This window comes from Dipodomys merriami, unplaced genomic scaffold (assembly GCF_024711535.1).
Source record: "Dipodomys merriami isolate MVZ:Mamm:240054 unplaced genomic scaffold, mDipMer1.0.p SCAF_16, whole genome shotgun sequence".
NCBI lineage: Eukaryota > Metazoa > Chordata > Mammalia > Rodentia > Heteromyidae > Dipodomys > Dipodomys merriami.
In genome coordinates, this window is record NW_027202937.1 from 11,745,050 (window position 1) to 11,757,886 (window position 12,837).

Genomic DNA, 12,837 nt, shown 5'->3' on the forward strand with positions numbered 1-12,837 from the left:
TGGTGACGGGAGGCCCTCCGTCATGGGCTTGAACTCTGGGCCTGGGTGCTGCCCCTCAGCTCTTCAGCTCAAGGCTAGCACTCTACCACTTGAGCCACTACACCACTTCTGGTTTTCTGGTGGTTTATTGGAGATAAGAGTCTCATAGACTTTCCTGCCCAGGCTGGATTTGAACCTTGATCCTCAGATCTCAGCCTCCTGAGTAGCTAGCTACCAACTGGCACCTGGCTTGGTGAGATTCTTCTTTTTGTGTGTGTGTGGAGGGGGGGGGTCCAGTTGTGGGGCCTGAACTCTGGGTCTGGGCGCTGTCCCTCAGCTCTTCAGCTCAAGGCCAGCGCTCTACCACTTGAGCCACAGCACCACTGCCAGATTTTTCTTTTTGCTTATGTGGTGCTGAGGAATTGAACCCAGAGCTTCAGGCATGCAAGGCAAGCGCTCTACCACTAAGCCACCTTCCCAGCCCTTGGTGAGATTCTTATCTCCAATAAACTATTCAGAAAAAGCTGGAAGTGGTGCTGAGGCTTAAGTGCTATAGAGTGCTAGCCTTGAGAAAAAGAATCTTAGGGACAGCACTCAGGTTCAGAGTTCAAGCCTTAGGACCAGCCAAAAAAAAAAAGTTGAACTAAATTTAAAAAAAAAATCTAGATCCAGAAACAGCCATTTTAGAAACAACAGAAATTGAAATTCCCCTCTCTTGTTGCCCCAAAGAATCCCTGTCCTGGGCGTCAGCCCCTCCTGCCCAGGGATCATCAAGAAGGTCACAGCCAGAGCCAAGAACACCAGTCAATTCTCCTGATAGTCCTCTGAGTCTTTTCTTTATAAATGTTATAGTTTATTATAAAAACACTGATGATAAAAAGGAACTGTATTTGTGCACTGTCCTCCCTCCACCCTGTCCCCCAACTCCGGCCTGCTTCCCCAATCAGTAGTAGGTAAAAAGGCTGTAATGTGTTGGGAGAGAAAATCCAGAAGGCACTCACAGATGAAATGCCTACAAGGAGAAAACCAGAACATTGGGGAAGATGTGAGGAGAGAGGACCAGGGAGTAGAGAAACTGGGGGACTTGCAAGATCAAGTCAGAACTGGCTTCTAGTAGAAGAGACAAGAGAATAGGATCTGAGTGGGGGCACCATCAGGAAAGGTCTGGGATGGGGCTGCGTGCATGAGACTGTAGGCCAATCAAAAATCCACTCCCTGTGTGCCATCCAAACCTACAGGAAGCCCACTATAGACATGGAGGAAAAACTAAGGGATTCAGGAGTTCAGGAGGGAGAGGGAAGAGAGTAGAGAAGAAAATACTGTAAATCTTCTTTGCTTCTTAGAATTTATTTTTTCCTTCATTAAAAAAAGAAGGGCACCAGGCATTGGTGGCTCACACCTGTAATCCTAGCTACTCAGGAGGCTGAGATCTGAGGATCACAGTTCAAAGCCAGACTGGGCAGGAAAGTCCATGAGACTCTTATCTCCAGTTAACTACCAGAAAACTGTAAGTGGCACTATTTGACTTGAGCTGAAGAGCTCAGAGACAGTGCCCAGGTTCCAGAGTTCAAGCCCATGACTGACAAAAAAAAAAAGGTAAGTATCCTGGTGAGGGGTGTCTATGATTTGAAATGCCAGGGCTCTGTCATTCTCTCTGATTCCCAAGACCTCTGACTCACAAGTCACTTTGGAGCATTGCCTTCTGAGACTCCTATGACTCCCTCCATACCCCTTCCAGGACTCAGTGTACTGTATTGGTCCCTACCCCACATATCCATGAAACACCTTCTCATTCTCAGATCATCACCTTCTACAGAAAACACTTGCTTGTACTGTTCTTCCTTCTTTTACTTGGAAACTTGCACCTTCTTGTTACCACCACATTCTCTGGAGGAGGCTTAATGCTGTCAACTATACTACTAGTATTCATTAGCCTTTTGGAGTCCAAGAAATAAACATTGTGAGTCTACTTCATCATTCAGGGAAGGAGTAGAGCCTGGAAGAGCTGGGGATATATGCCTTCTAAAAGATCACTGTGGGGAAGGGATTTGGCTCATTTGCAAGTTCTGCTGCTCCATCAGGTAGACAGGGTAGGAATTGGGCCCCTCATTGTCCTCTGGGTCATTGTCCTCAGCATTCCGGGTCAGTGTATGGCGTGCCCGAGTCATACAGGAGACCTGAGATTGAGATGAGAAACAAATGAGAATGGCACCTGTCATGCCATTTGCTTTGCTTAATGTCCACAATTCAGGCTCTTAATTTTTAACTCTGTGCCCTTGGTTTGCTCCTTTCCAAAGATTCCAACCAGCTTGTATAATCATTCCAGCCCCAGATCCAATACTCTGAGTGCCAAATTCTATCTTAGCCCTCTACTCTGTTGTATTTTCCTTGTCTTTATACCCTTTATCCTCACAGACTCCTGTTGACCCCCCCCCACCTGTTTTCCTCCGCTTTTTAAAATCTCAGTCACAGATCAATTCCAACTTTTTTCATTTCATCACTTCCTGCTTAGTTTTAATTATTTCACTTTTATCACATTCCACCTCCATGATGTCCCTTTTCCTAACGTTATTATTCTAGCTCAGACCCCCTAACCTCTCCATAACTACCTATCTCATGGTCTCATGTCTCTGAGTCACCCTTGTTCCTTACCATGAAGACCAGGCCAAGGAATACCAACAAGAGAATCACAGCCACTAGGACCACGATAACTATTGCCCATGCAGGGAATGAATCATTCTCCCTTGTCACTCCAGCGTGGAGACCTCCCTGTGAGCCATCGATATCGGGGTATGGAAGGCTCTGGTTGCCTGGGGTTTTTGAAAGGATGGAGCTTGTGGTAAGTTCTGAAGAACCAATGAGTCCTTGATGGGTAATCTCAGTTTTGTTGACGTAAAGACAGGTAGTAGGGCTGGATTTGTCTCCTGTAATCTTGACTGGAGGCCTTGTAGTTTCTGTGACTTCTATTTTTCCTGGGTTTTCTGTGGATTTTAATGAGGTTTTTACCATCTTTGTGGTTAGTGTGGTGTTCTTTGGGTATATGGTAGGATTTTCTATGATTCTTGTAGCTTTCTCTGGGGTTGTCGTCTCTTCTGGATATGCTGTAGAATTTTCTGAGACATGTGTGATCTTCTCATGGGTCAATGTGGTCTTTCCTCCATGCTCTACAGGCATTGCATGGGTTCTTGTGGAATCATCAGCCAATGTGGTCTCTCCTTCATGCTCCACTGTAGGCATTGGGTGGGCTCTTGAGGTCTCATCAGCCAATGTGGTCTCTCTTTCATGCTTCACCGTAGGCATTGGGTGGGCTTTTGTGGTCTCACCAGCCAATGTAGTCTCTCCTTCATGCTCCACTGTAGGCACTGTAGGCACTCTTGTGGTCTTATCAGCCAATGTGACCCTTTCGACATGCCTTGTAGTTATTGCATGGCTTCCTGTGATCTCATTGGCTGATGTGGTCTCTTTGATGGGTGCTGTAGTCCTTATGAGAGGCCTGTCTGAGGCACTTGTAGTCCTGTCATCTTTAGCAACTTCTGATTTTCCTGGGGTTCTTGGAGTCCTATGTGATATCTTCATGTTAATCTCTGAATTGACTGAATTGTGAGAAGAAGTTGTAGTCATGTGTGAGGTGATTCTGTTATTATGTGAATTCGTAATGGTCTTTTCCACAGGTCTTACAGTTGTACCTGAGCTTCTCGTTGCTCTTGATGTACTTCTTGTGGTTTTACAAGTTGTTTTGCCCCTGGGTGCTGAGGTTGGATGTTTTTCACCAGGTGGTGACTTCCGGGTAGTAGGGGAGGTAGCATGATTGACAGAGCGTCCACTGCGGCTCATTGTGTCTTGTCCTTGGCTACTGATGTTTTGTTCAGAAGTGTTATGATGAATTATTGCATTTTTGTGGCCTGTGGTTTCAGGATTGTGAACTGGCTTGGAGCTGCGGGTGGTGCTGCAGTGGCGTTTGGACTTCTGGCTTTCTGTAGATCTGGGGAGGTCTGGAGATTTCTGTGCTGAGTGCAGAGCAGAAGGGTCTGGAGTAGCGGGTAATAGAGGAACAGATGGTAGGGATTCACCAACTTTCTGAACTTCTTGAGATCTTGTAGCACCTGTGGGTGAAAAAAGGCAAATTAGAAATTTTCTGTACGTTCTTCCCTCATTCCTTCCACTTCTAGGGCTCCCATGCATCTCCTCTATAGATATGTCTCCCCAGCCACATTTCCTTAGAATGCCATGATGTCTGATCCCCATTCCCATCTCTAGCCTTTGGACCTTCTTTAAAATTATGCCTTCAACAAAACATCACTTGCCTCCTTTGCCTCATCTCAGCTGATCCGAGGGCCTTCTGGGATCTCTCCAAGTTCCTCTAAGTGCATAAGATCTAGTATCATCTCAGTATTCAAAAGTTTTGAGGGGCTGGGAATGTGGCTTAGTGGTATAGTGCTTGCCTTGCATGCAAGAAGCCCTGGGTTTAATCCCTCAGTACCACATAAACAGAAAAAGCCAGAAGTGGTACTATGGCTGAAGTGGTAGAGTTCTAGCCTTGAGCACAAAGAAGCTCAGGGACAGTGCTCAGGCCCTGAGTTCAAGCCCCAGGAGTGGCAAAAAAAAAAAAAAAGTTGGGCTGGGAAGGTAGCTCAGTGGTAGAGCACTTGCCTGCATGCATGAGGCCCTGGGTTCGATTTCTCAGTACCACATAAGCAAAAAGAAAAAAGCTGGAAGTGGCGCTGTGGCTCAAGTGGTAGAGCGCTAGCCCTGAGCTGAAGAGCTGAGGGACAGTGCCCAGACCCAGAGTTCAGGCCCCACGACTGGACCCAAAAAAACAAAACAAAACAAAAAAACCAGAAAAAAAAGTAAACAAACAAAAAAAAGTTTTGAATCATGGTGCAAAGCCAGCCCAGGCAGGAAACTCCATGAGACTCTTATCTCCAATTAATCACCCAAAAGCTGGAAAATGGAGCTGTGACTCAAGTAGCAGAGCACCAACCTTAAGCAAAAAAGCTAAGGGGCAGTCAGTGCTTAGGGTCCCAATACAAGCACTAGTACAGTCACATACAAAATAAGTCCTATTCTCTTTCCTGATAACTTTTGCTTGACATTACTGTGCCCATGTGCCTGTCAATATCTACTTCCTATCATGTCTGCCAAACTGGACAATTTTTTTGGTCAGTTGTGGGATTTGAACTCTGAGCCTGCGTGCTCTCCCTCAGCTATTCAGCTCAAGGCAACTGCTCTACACCCTTGAGACATAGAGTCACTTCCAGTTTTCTGGTAGTTTATTGGAGATGAGTCGTTCCTGGGCTGAATTGGACAATTTTGAGAGCAGGGTTTGAATGTCATTTTGCTATTCAGGTTGCTCTTTTAGTATCTGTGGAATGGAATTCCCTTACCACAGCAGAGCAGGGAGGGAAAGAATCTCCTTTTCATATTATTCCAGGCTTCTTCTATATGTAACCAAGTGGGAAACTAAGATAAGACCTCTGGTAAAACTTCCCATAGAGAGAGAACAAGGGAAAGGGGTGACATTGTCTTTTACCTGACTTATGTAACAGTAACCCCTCTGTACATCACCTTTTATAATAACAATAAAAAATAAAAACTTCCCATAGATGGGGGGGGAGCAGGGAGGATTGGGTGGAGGGGTGGGGGGAGGATGGGAAGGGGAAACAAAGGAGGAGGCTATAATACTTGATAAGAAATGTATTCATTATCTTGCCCATGTAATTGTAACCCCTCTGTACAGTATTTTCACAATAAAAAAAGAAATGTACTCATGTAACTCTAACCCCTCTGTGCAGCATCTTTACAATAAAATAAAATTAAATAAAAAAACTTCCCATAGAGATTAGCAGATAGACAGGTTGTAAGGGAAGTATAGTAAAAGAAGTAGAGGTTGAATCAGAGAAAGGAAATGGGAAGTTGCCATTTTGGCAAAGAAATCTCCCCAATGGGTCCCTCTCTTCACTTAATGCTAAGTGGTGGGAGGGACTACCTATGTTTAAGGACAGGGTGTGGAGGAAAATATCTCTATCAGTGGACAGATATAGGCCCCAATTTCATGGGGAAAACGGGAAGGGACAGAGAACTTGTCACAGATTTTGAGACAAGAAGGAGAAGCAGGAGATCACCAGAGAATAAAGAGAGATTGTGATTTCAAAACTGAGATTGCTGATCTCTATTAGCTTAAGGTGGCAGCCAGAGCCTGGAACTGTTCCCAGCCACAGGAATCCATGATCTACCCACCCATATGCTGACAAGGAGAAGGGGGCTGGGGAACTCAGGCTCCAAGTGGCAAATGTGGGTGGGACAAAAAGAGGGTAAAGGGAATAGAAAAAGGCAAACCTTGAAGGGAATCAAGATTGGGAGAGAAAGAAAGGCTGAGTTCTCTAGCCCCCACTCTACTCTGATTTGTGTGTGTGTATACACGTGCCAGTCTTTGGACTTGAATTCTGGGCATGGGTACTATCCCTGAGTGTTTGTGCTCATGGCTAGTACTCTACCAATTGAGCTACAGTTCCAAATCCAGATTTTTGGTAGTTTTAATGGAGATAAGAATCCCACAGACTTTCCTTCCCCAGGCTGTCTTTGAACTGAGATCCCCAGATCTTAGCCTCCTGAGTAGCTAGGACTGCAAGCATGACCACCAGCACCTGGCTTCTCTGATCCTTTTGACAGCAATTCTAAACAGTATTTGTCACTGATTAGGATCTTCTCTAGGTACTATAGTTTGGATCTGGAAACTAAATGCTGATCAAAGGCCCATAGGTTAAAGGCTTGGTCCCCAGTGAAACACCACTGGGAGGTGGTAGAACATTCAGGAGGTAGAGTCCAGGGGGACAACTTTAGGTTATTAGAGGTAGGCCCTTGAAGGGAATACCTTCAAGGGCATACTAGCTCACTCTTCTTTTTCATTCCTGGCTTTGCTCTGCCATATGTTACCACTATGATGGACCACCGTATGCCAGAGAAACAAAGAAAATTGTTCATAGATTCAACCCTCCAAAACTATAAGCAAAAAACAAACTTTTCACCTCTATATGTTGATTATCAGATATTTTGTCACAGTAACAGAATGCCAGACAATTATCTTTCTGGATTCTTTTCTATGCTGACTGATCTCTTAATGCCCAGAAAGTTTCCTAGAAACTGTCAACCTGTTTTACATTGAGAAACTGGAATTAACTCATAGAAGAAAAGTGAGTTGTACATCATCCTACAGCAACAGCCTCAGCCAAACTTTTTGAGTACTTACTATAAAACAGGTTTGAGTGAGGACCAATATTAATTCCTTCAGATTGAGAACTATATCCTATTCTCCCATATATATATATATATATATATATATATACACACACACACACACACACACATATATATATATATATATATATTTTTTTTTTTTTTTTGGTCGGTCATGGGGCTTAAACTCTGGGCCTGGGAACTGTCCCTCGGCTCTTCAGCTCAAGGCGAGCACTCTACCACTTGAGCTACAGCGCCACTTCCAGTTTTCTAGTGGTTTATTGGAGATAGGAGTCTCATGATCTTTACTGCCCGAGCTGGCTTTGAACCATGATCCTCAGATCTCAGCCTCCTGAGTAGCTAGGATTACAGACATGAGCCACCAGCGCCCGGCTCTCCCATATTTTTGTCCCAGTCATTGGGCTTGTACTCAGGGCCTGAACACTGGCCATAGTTTTTGTTGTCTTTTTTTTTTTTTGGTAGGTTGTGGGCCTTGAACTCTAGGCCTGGGCACTGTTCCTCAGCTCTTCAGCTCAAGGCTAGTGCTCTACCACTTGAGCCATAGCGCCATTTCTGGTTTTCTGGTGGTTAATTGGAGATGAGTCTCATGGACTTTTCTGCCTGGGTTGGCTTTGAACCATAATCCTCCAATCTCAGCCTGCTGAGTAGCTAGGATTACAGGTGTGAGCCACCAGTGTCCAGCTGTTTTTTGTGTTTTTGTTCAAGGTTAGCACTCAACCACTTGAGCCATAACTCATTTTTTGGTGTCTAAGGAGATAATAGCATCACAGTCTTTCCTGCTCCAGCTGACTTCACTTCTGTGATCTGAAGATCTCATCCTTCTGAGTGGCAAGAATTACAGGCATGAGCCACTGGCTCCTGGCTTCTCCCATAAGGAGAAAGAAGGTTTACATAAGGAAAGAAGGTTTAGAGTGGTCTAATAATAACCTCAGAGAGACTCAGGAAGAAATGGAGACAGGATTTAAATACACATTCTGGCCCAGACTCTTCCTGGTTAAGACCACAGAACACAGCTTATAGGCCAGTCTAGTCTCATCAGGAAACCTGTTGGCATTTGTGGAACTCCTGGAGTATGCTGGTCACATATTTATTTAATTTGTTCACAATCTTACAAAGAGATTTATGATCTTACAGTTTTACAGATGAGGGGAAGGAGATTCAAAGATCTTAAGTAATTGCTTAAATCAGGCTTTCCGTTCCATCCAGTTGTTTTTAAACATAAAGGATGAATTCACTGAGTAATAAATGAGCAGCTAGCAGCATAGAAAGGAAAATCCCACCAGCCTTGAAACATGCAAGGATGAAGCTGGTATAGACCTTGTCCTCCATCACTTTGCCTTCTTGCTCAGGTCCTTTAAATGGTTCAGAAGTCCCAGACCCTCAACAATGAGCCACAATGATGTTATTACCCACCCCAAGGGATACTGAGGGGATGAAATGATCATTGATTGGTCAGTTCTTTCCATGCAAATGCTCCAAGAATGTCTGCTCCCCATCCCTACCAACCTAATGCCGTCAGCCCATTCAGCCCATTTATGCAAGCTTGAAGAACCCAACCTGGGGATGGTACAGTTCTGTCGACCATGTCTTCAAGAACAGAGCTATATTCCATCTCCAATATGTCCCTTAGCAAGCAGACTCATTCCATGGACACACTAGACAACTCTACACAGTCACCCAGGCGCACTCACCTTCATTTGTTTCCCATTGGTCATCCAACCCTGTAAATACCAAGAGCTGAGCTCTCTCTCATTTTCCATCCCCCTATGTGATAATGAACCCTTCACCCTTGTGAGCATCTTACCGAACTCCCAAGAAGCTAGCAGGAAGAAAAGGCAGCACTGGAAGCCAAAAATGGACCAGAGGCCACCAGCTGGCTGGGCCATGTCGGAGCTGCACAGTGGTTTGGGGACCATGAGCTGGGGATCCTTTATCTTATGTGGGGCCAGGTCTGATGTCATGGGGCTGGGGCCCCTCACAGTTAAACCTTAAACAAATGGAGCTGCCCCACCTCACGGGGTGCCCTGATAATGGGAGACGGCAGCCACTGCGTCACGAAGTCAGATACCCGGGCACCACCAAAAGGGTGGGATCTGCAGGCAGGGAAATAGAGCCAGGCACAGGCAGGATCTTGACTCAGCCCCAAGAGAGAGGAGGCCTGGGGAAGGGGTGGCCTCCAGGCTACAGGGAGCTGAGAAACTGGAGTCTGTGTTCTAGGAAGTCTGAGCTCTGGCTGGGGGCAGGATGAGGAGGGACTCTGGGAAGAAATTGGCTTGTGGATCTTTCTCCAGTTTCACACTCGCCTCCTGCCTCTCTCTCAGCCGGCTCCACACCCTTGACTCACACAGGGTCATTCTTCCCACCCTGGGTGGGGCTGTCCTCAAGGATCAGGTGAAAGAGCAAGGGAGAGGAAACCCTTGTGTGACCCACCATGCAAAGACGGGTGCTTCGAGATACCCACATTCAGACATAAAGCAGTGGGGAGTGGTGGAAGCAGACTGAGACAAGTCAGATGCAGAGCCTAGAAACGTCACACCATGGATGCAGACAGCTCCAGCCATCTAAGGCCTGAGGCCAAGCTCCCTGGCAGAGATGTTCAGCCTCTGGGAGCTTCTGCCTTCACTCTATCCCTCCCTATCACCACCCCAGCCTCCAAGCTCCCATCTACCCCAGAAAGACAAACCTGATTTCTAGAAACCCAGATGTTTCCCCTTCCGTTCCTTCCCATTCTGTGACAAAGTTTTAGCTCAGGAACAAGTGCCTGGGGCTGGAATAGGAGAAGATGGGCTACCTGGATTGCTACCACCTCTGTGGCTGGTCTGTTGGCTCCATGGGGGCCTGTGGCAATGGAAAGTAAGTGCCCTGGGCAAAGTCCTTGCTTTCATCACTGCCATGTTCTCAGCACCTAGGACAGGGCCTGGTACTCTGGAGGCAAGTGGATCAATGCTTGTTCCCTGGATAGAGTGGAAGCAGAGTTGGCTGTGAATGCCTTAAGGGAAAAGAGCAACAGGGAGAGGGGATAAACCTGGGGACCCAGGGAGAGAAGGCCAGATCTCAGGAGAGCTGGGGCTCATGCAGGATGCAACACATGGATCTCTCTTATCATCCAGTATGACTGATTTCTCAACCATAGGTAGGGCTAGAATGGGTAAGAAGTGGAGAGGAGGTCAACAGCTCATTCATTGAATTAATGGGAGATTAATGAGGCTCCATGGAATCTGGCCAAAGACTGACATGCTCAGAACTGGGCAGATTTAATGCATCCCACAAGATCAGGAAACTGAGGCAGAGGCAGACCTTTTTCCATAACTCCATCTGGACTTGGGATTGACTGCTCCTTTTCCTTTCTCTAGGAACCCCAAACTCTAAGGCAGAGATTTTCCGTAGGGAGGAGCAATCCCTCCATCCCCAAGGAATATTAGACAATTTTAGGTGACAACCTTGTCACGGGTTTTTTGTTTTTTGTTTTTTTGTCAGTCGTGGGGCTTGAACTCTGGACCTGGGTGCTGTCCCTCAGCTCTTCAGCTCAAGGTTAGTATTCTATCACTTGAACCACAGCACTACTTCCAGTTTTCTGAGTGGTTTATTGGAGAAAAGAGTCTCATGGCCTTTCCTGCCTGGGCTGGCTTTGAACTGTGATCCTCAGATGTCAGCCTCCTGAGTAGCTAGGATTATAGGTGTGAGCCATCATGCAACCTTATCACACTTTAGAGATGGGTGCTACTGCATCTAGTGGGTGAAGGCCAAAGATGGGTGCTGCTAAACATCCTGTAATACTTGAACAGCTTCCACAGAAAGAATGCTCCAGCCCCTTATGTCAATAATTCCAAAGGTAAGAATTTCTACGTTAGGACAAGCTGTAGTCAGAATTTGTGGATGAACACTCCCTCCTACTTCTTTTAGTCACAACTCTACTCAAAGGACTCTAGAGAGGAGGAACTTGGTGGGTAGGGGCCCAAGGTGATCTTTTCACAGTCAGTGGTGTTGGCTCATTGAGCTAAAAGGCAGAGGAGCCAACCATAAAATAGATGGTTGAGCATCTCTGTGTGCTGAAGCATGTATTAATGCTCACCTTACAAGTTATAACCAGAGAGACTGGCAGTGGGATGTCATCTTCAGTTTCCAGATGAGGACAAACAAGCTTGGGACCAGAGAGTGCTAATCTAGTGCGTGCTTGCCCAGGCACCCGGCCAAGTCCCACAGAGGCTGCAAGACCAGTGGAGGGGGTGTGTGAGGCATTTTATTTAGGAAGGATTCTAGCTACCATCCTCCCAAAGTGGTCCAAGGTGCATCCCAGAGCTGAGTTCTTCACCTGTCCCAAAGGAGAGAATTAGGAAGTGTTAGGGAGTCAGGGGGCAACCTGCAGGTGTGGGGACTACCTAAGGAAAAAAAAAAACTGTCTGATAGTTGAGAAGGGGTGAGAATGGAAAGAAAGAGGGATGGTCAAAGTCTCTAACTGTGCTGGCTCAGACTCTGCAAGAGCTTCAGAAACCCTGAGACAGAATAGGAAGTACTTTACACTTATAGCTAGGATCAAAGGCATATTCCAGCATCTATGGCTTATTGATTGAGATGTAGTTTCACTATCTGCTCCCCCTCCCGCCCCAGGCTGGCCTCAAACCACAATCCTTCAAATCTCTGACTCCCAACTAGCTGGGATTATAGATGCATACCAATCACATCCCATCTTGCCTATTCCTTTTGATCTGTGGTGACTCAGCACTGTGATGGTCACCAGGTGAGCCTTCCTTTCTTCTGAGCCCTCCAACCTCCTCACAGCCCCACCCTGATTTGGTCCCTTCTGGGACCCTAATCATAGGTCCAGCCCCTTGTTCTTTAAAGACTGGGGACCTATCACAAGTCCTCAGAGAGCATTGTGTCTGGGCCTAAACTAACACCAGGTGATCTCTGGGGGATGGGTGTCACTAAGGTATCTCAAGAGGTTAATCCAACCAACTCTTTGCCCAGGAAGCCCTGGGCAGGGGCAGAGTGAGGGTGAGACCTTGAGCTCTTGACAACGACCATCCCCTTCCCAGGCCTGAGTTGGTTCTCAGCTCTGTTCCTCCTAATAATGGAAATATCCTATCCCAAAGTCCTCCTCTTATTCTTACAAGTGCAACTGTTCAGGATCAGGACACAGGGATAATCTCAAGGAAGTAGGATTTGGGAGCAAGTGTGAGGACTAGGGGGAAATGGTCAGGACTGTGTAAGACCTTGGGGAAGGATGGGCTGGACAACTGAACCACCTCTTCCCCAAATGGTTTTGGTTCTTTGTTCCTTTGGCAGAGAAAGAGAAGATGGCATGCGAAGGGACAGTGCAGACATCCTCAAATTCCTGAAGCCCAGTACTGGGGCTGAATCTGCTGAGTGGACTCCACCACCCAGGTGGGCATCTCAGTACAAGTTCCAAGAGATGCAGCATCTTAGATTCTTTACCCGTACACATAAGTGATCTAGGAACACTAGGGTTTATATGAGCCTGGTGCACAGCAGTGTCAGCTGTTGTTATATAGAAAAAGTGGGGGAGGGCTGGGAAGGTGGCTCAGTGGTAGAGCGCTTGCCTTGCATGCATGAGGCCCTGGGTTCGATTCCTCAGCACCACAT

General features: G+C 46.4%; 1 protein-coding gene across 1 annotated transcript; it reads right to left on the bottom strand.

Annotated features, from left to right (window-relative positions):
• Nucleotides 1-2,009: 2,009 nt before the first annotated feature.
• Mucl3 (mucin like 3) lies at nucleotides 2,010-9,119 on the bottom strand. Its single transcript, XM_070023510.1, has 4 exons — nucleotides 9,038-9,119; nucleotides 3,750-3,986; nucleotides 2,632-3,572; nucleotides 2,010-2,156 (listed from the first exon to the last, which is right to left on the bottom strand). The coding sequence occupies exons 1-4, from the start codon at nucleotides 9,117-9,119 to the stop codon at nucleotides 2,010-2,012; spliced, it is 1,407 nt and encodes a 468-aa protein (XP_069879611.1).
• Between the last annotated feature and the right edge of the window lie 3,718 nt (nucleotides 9,120-12,837).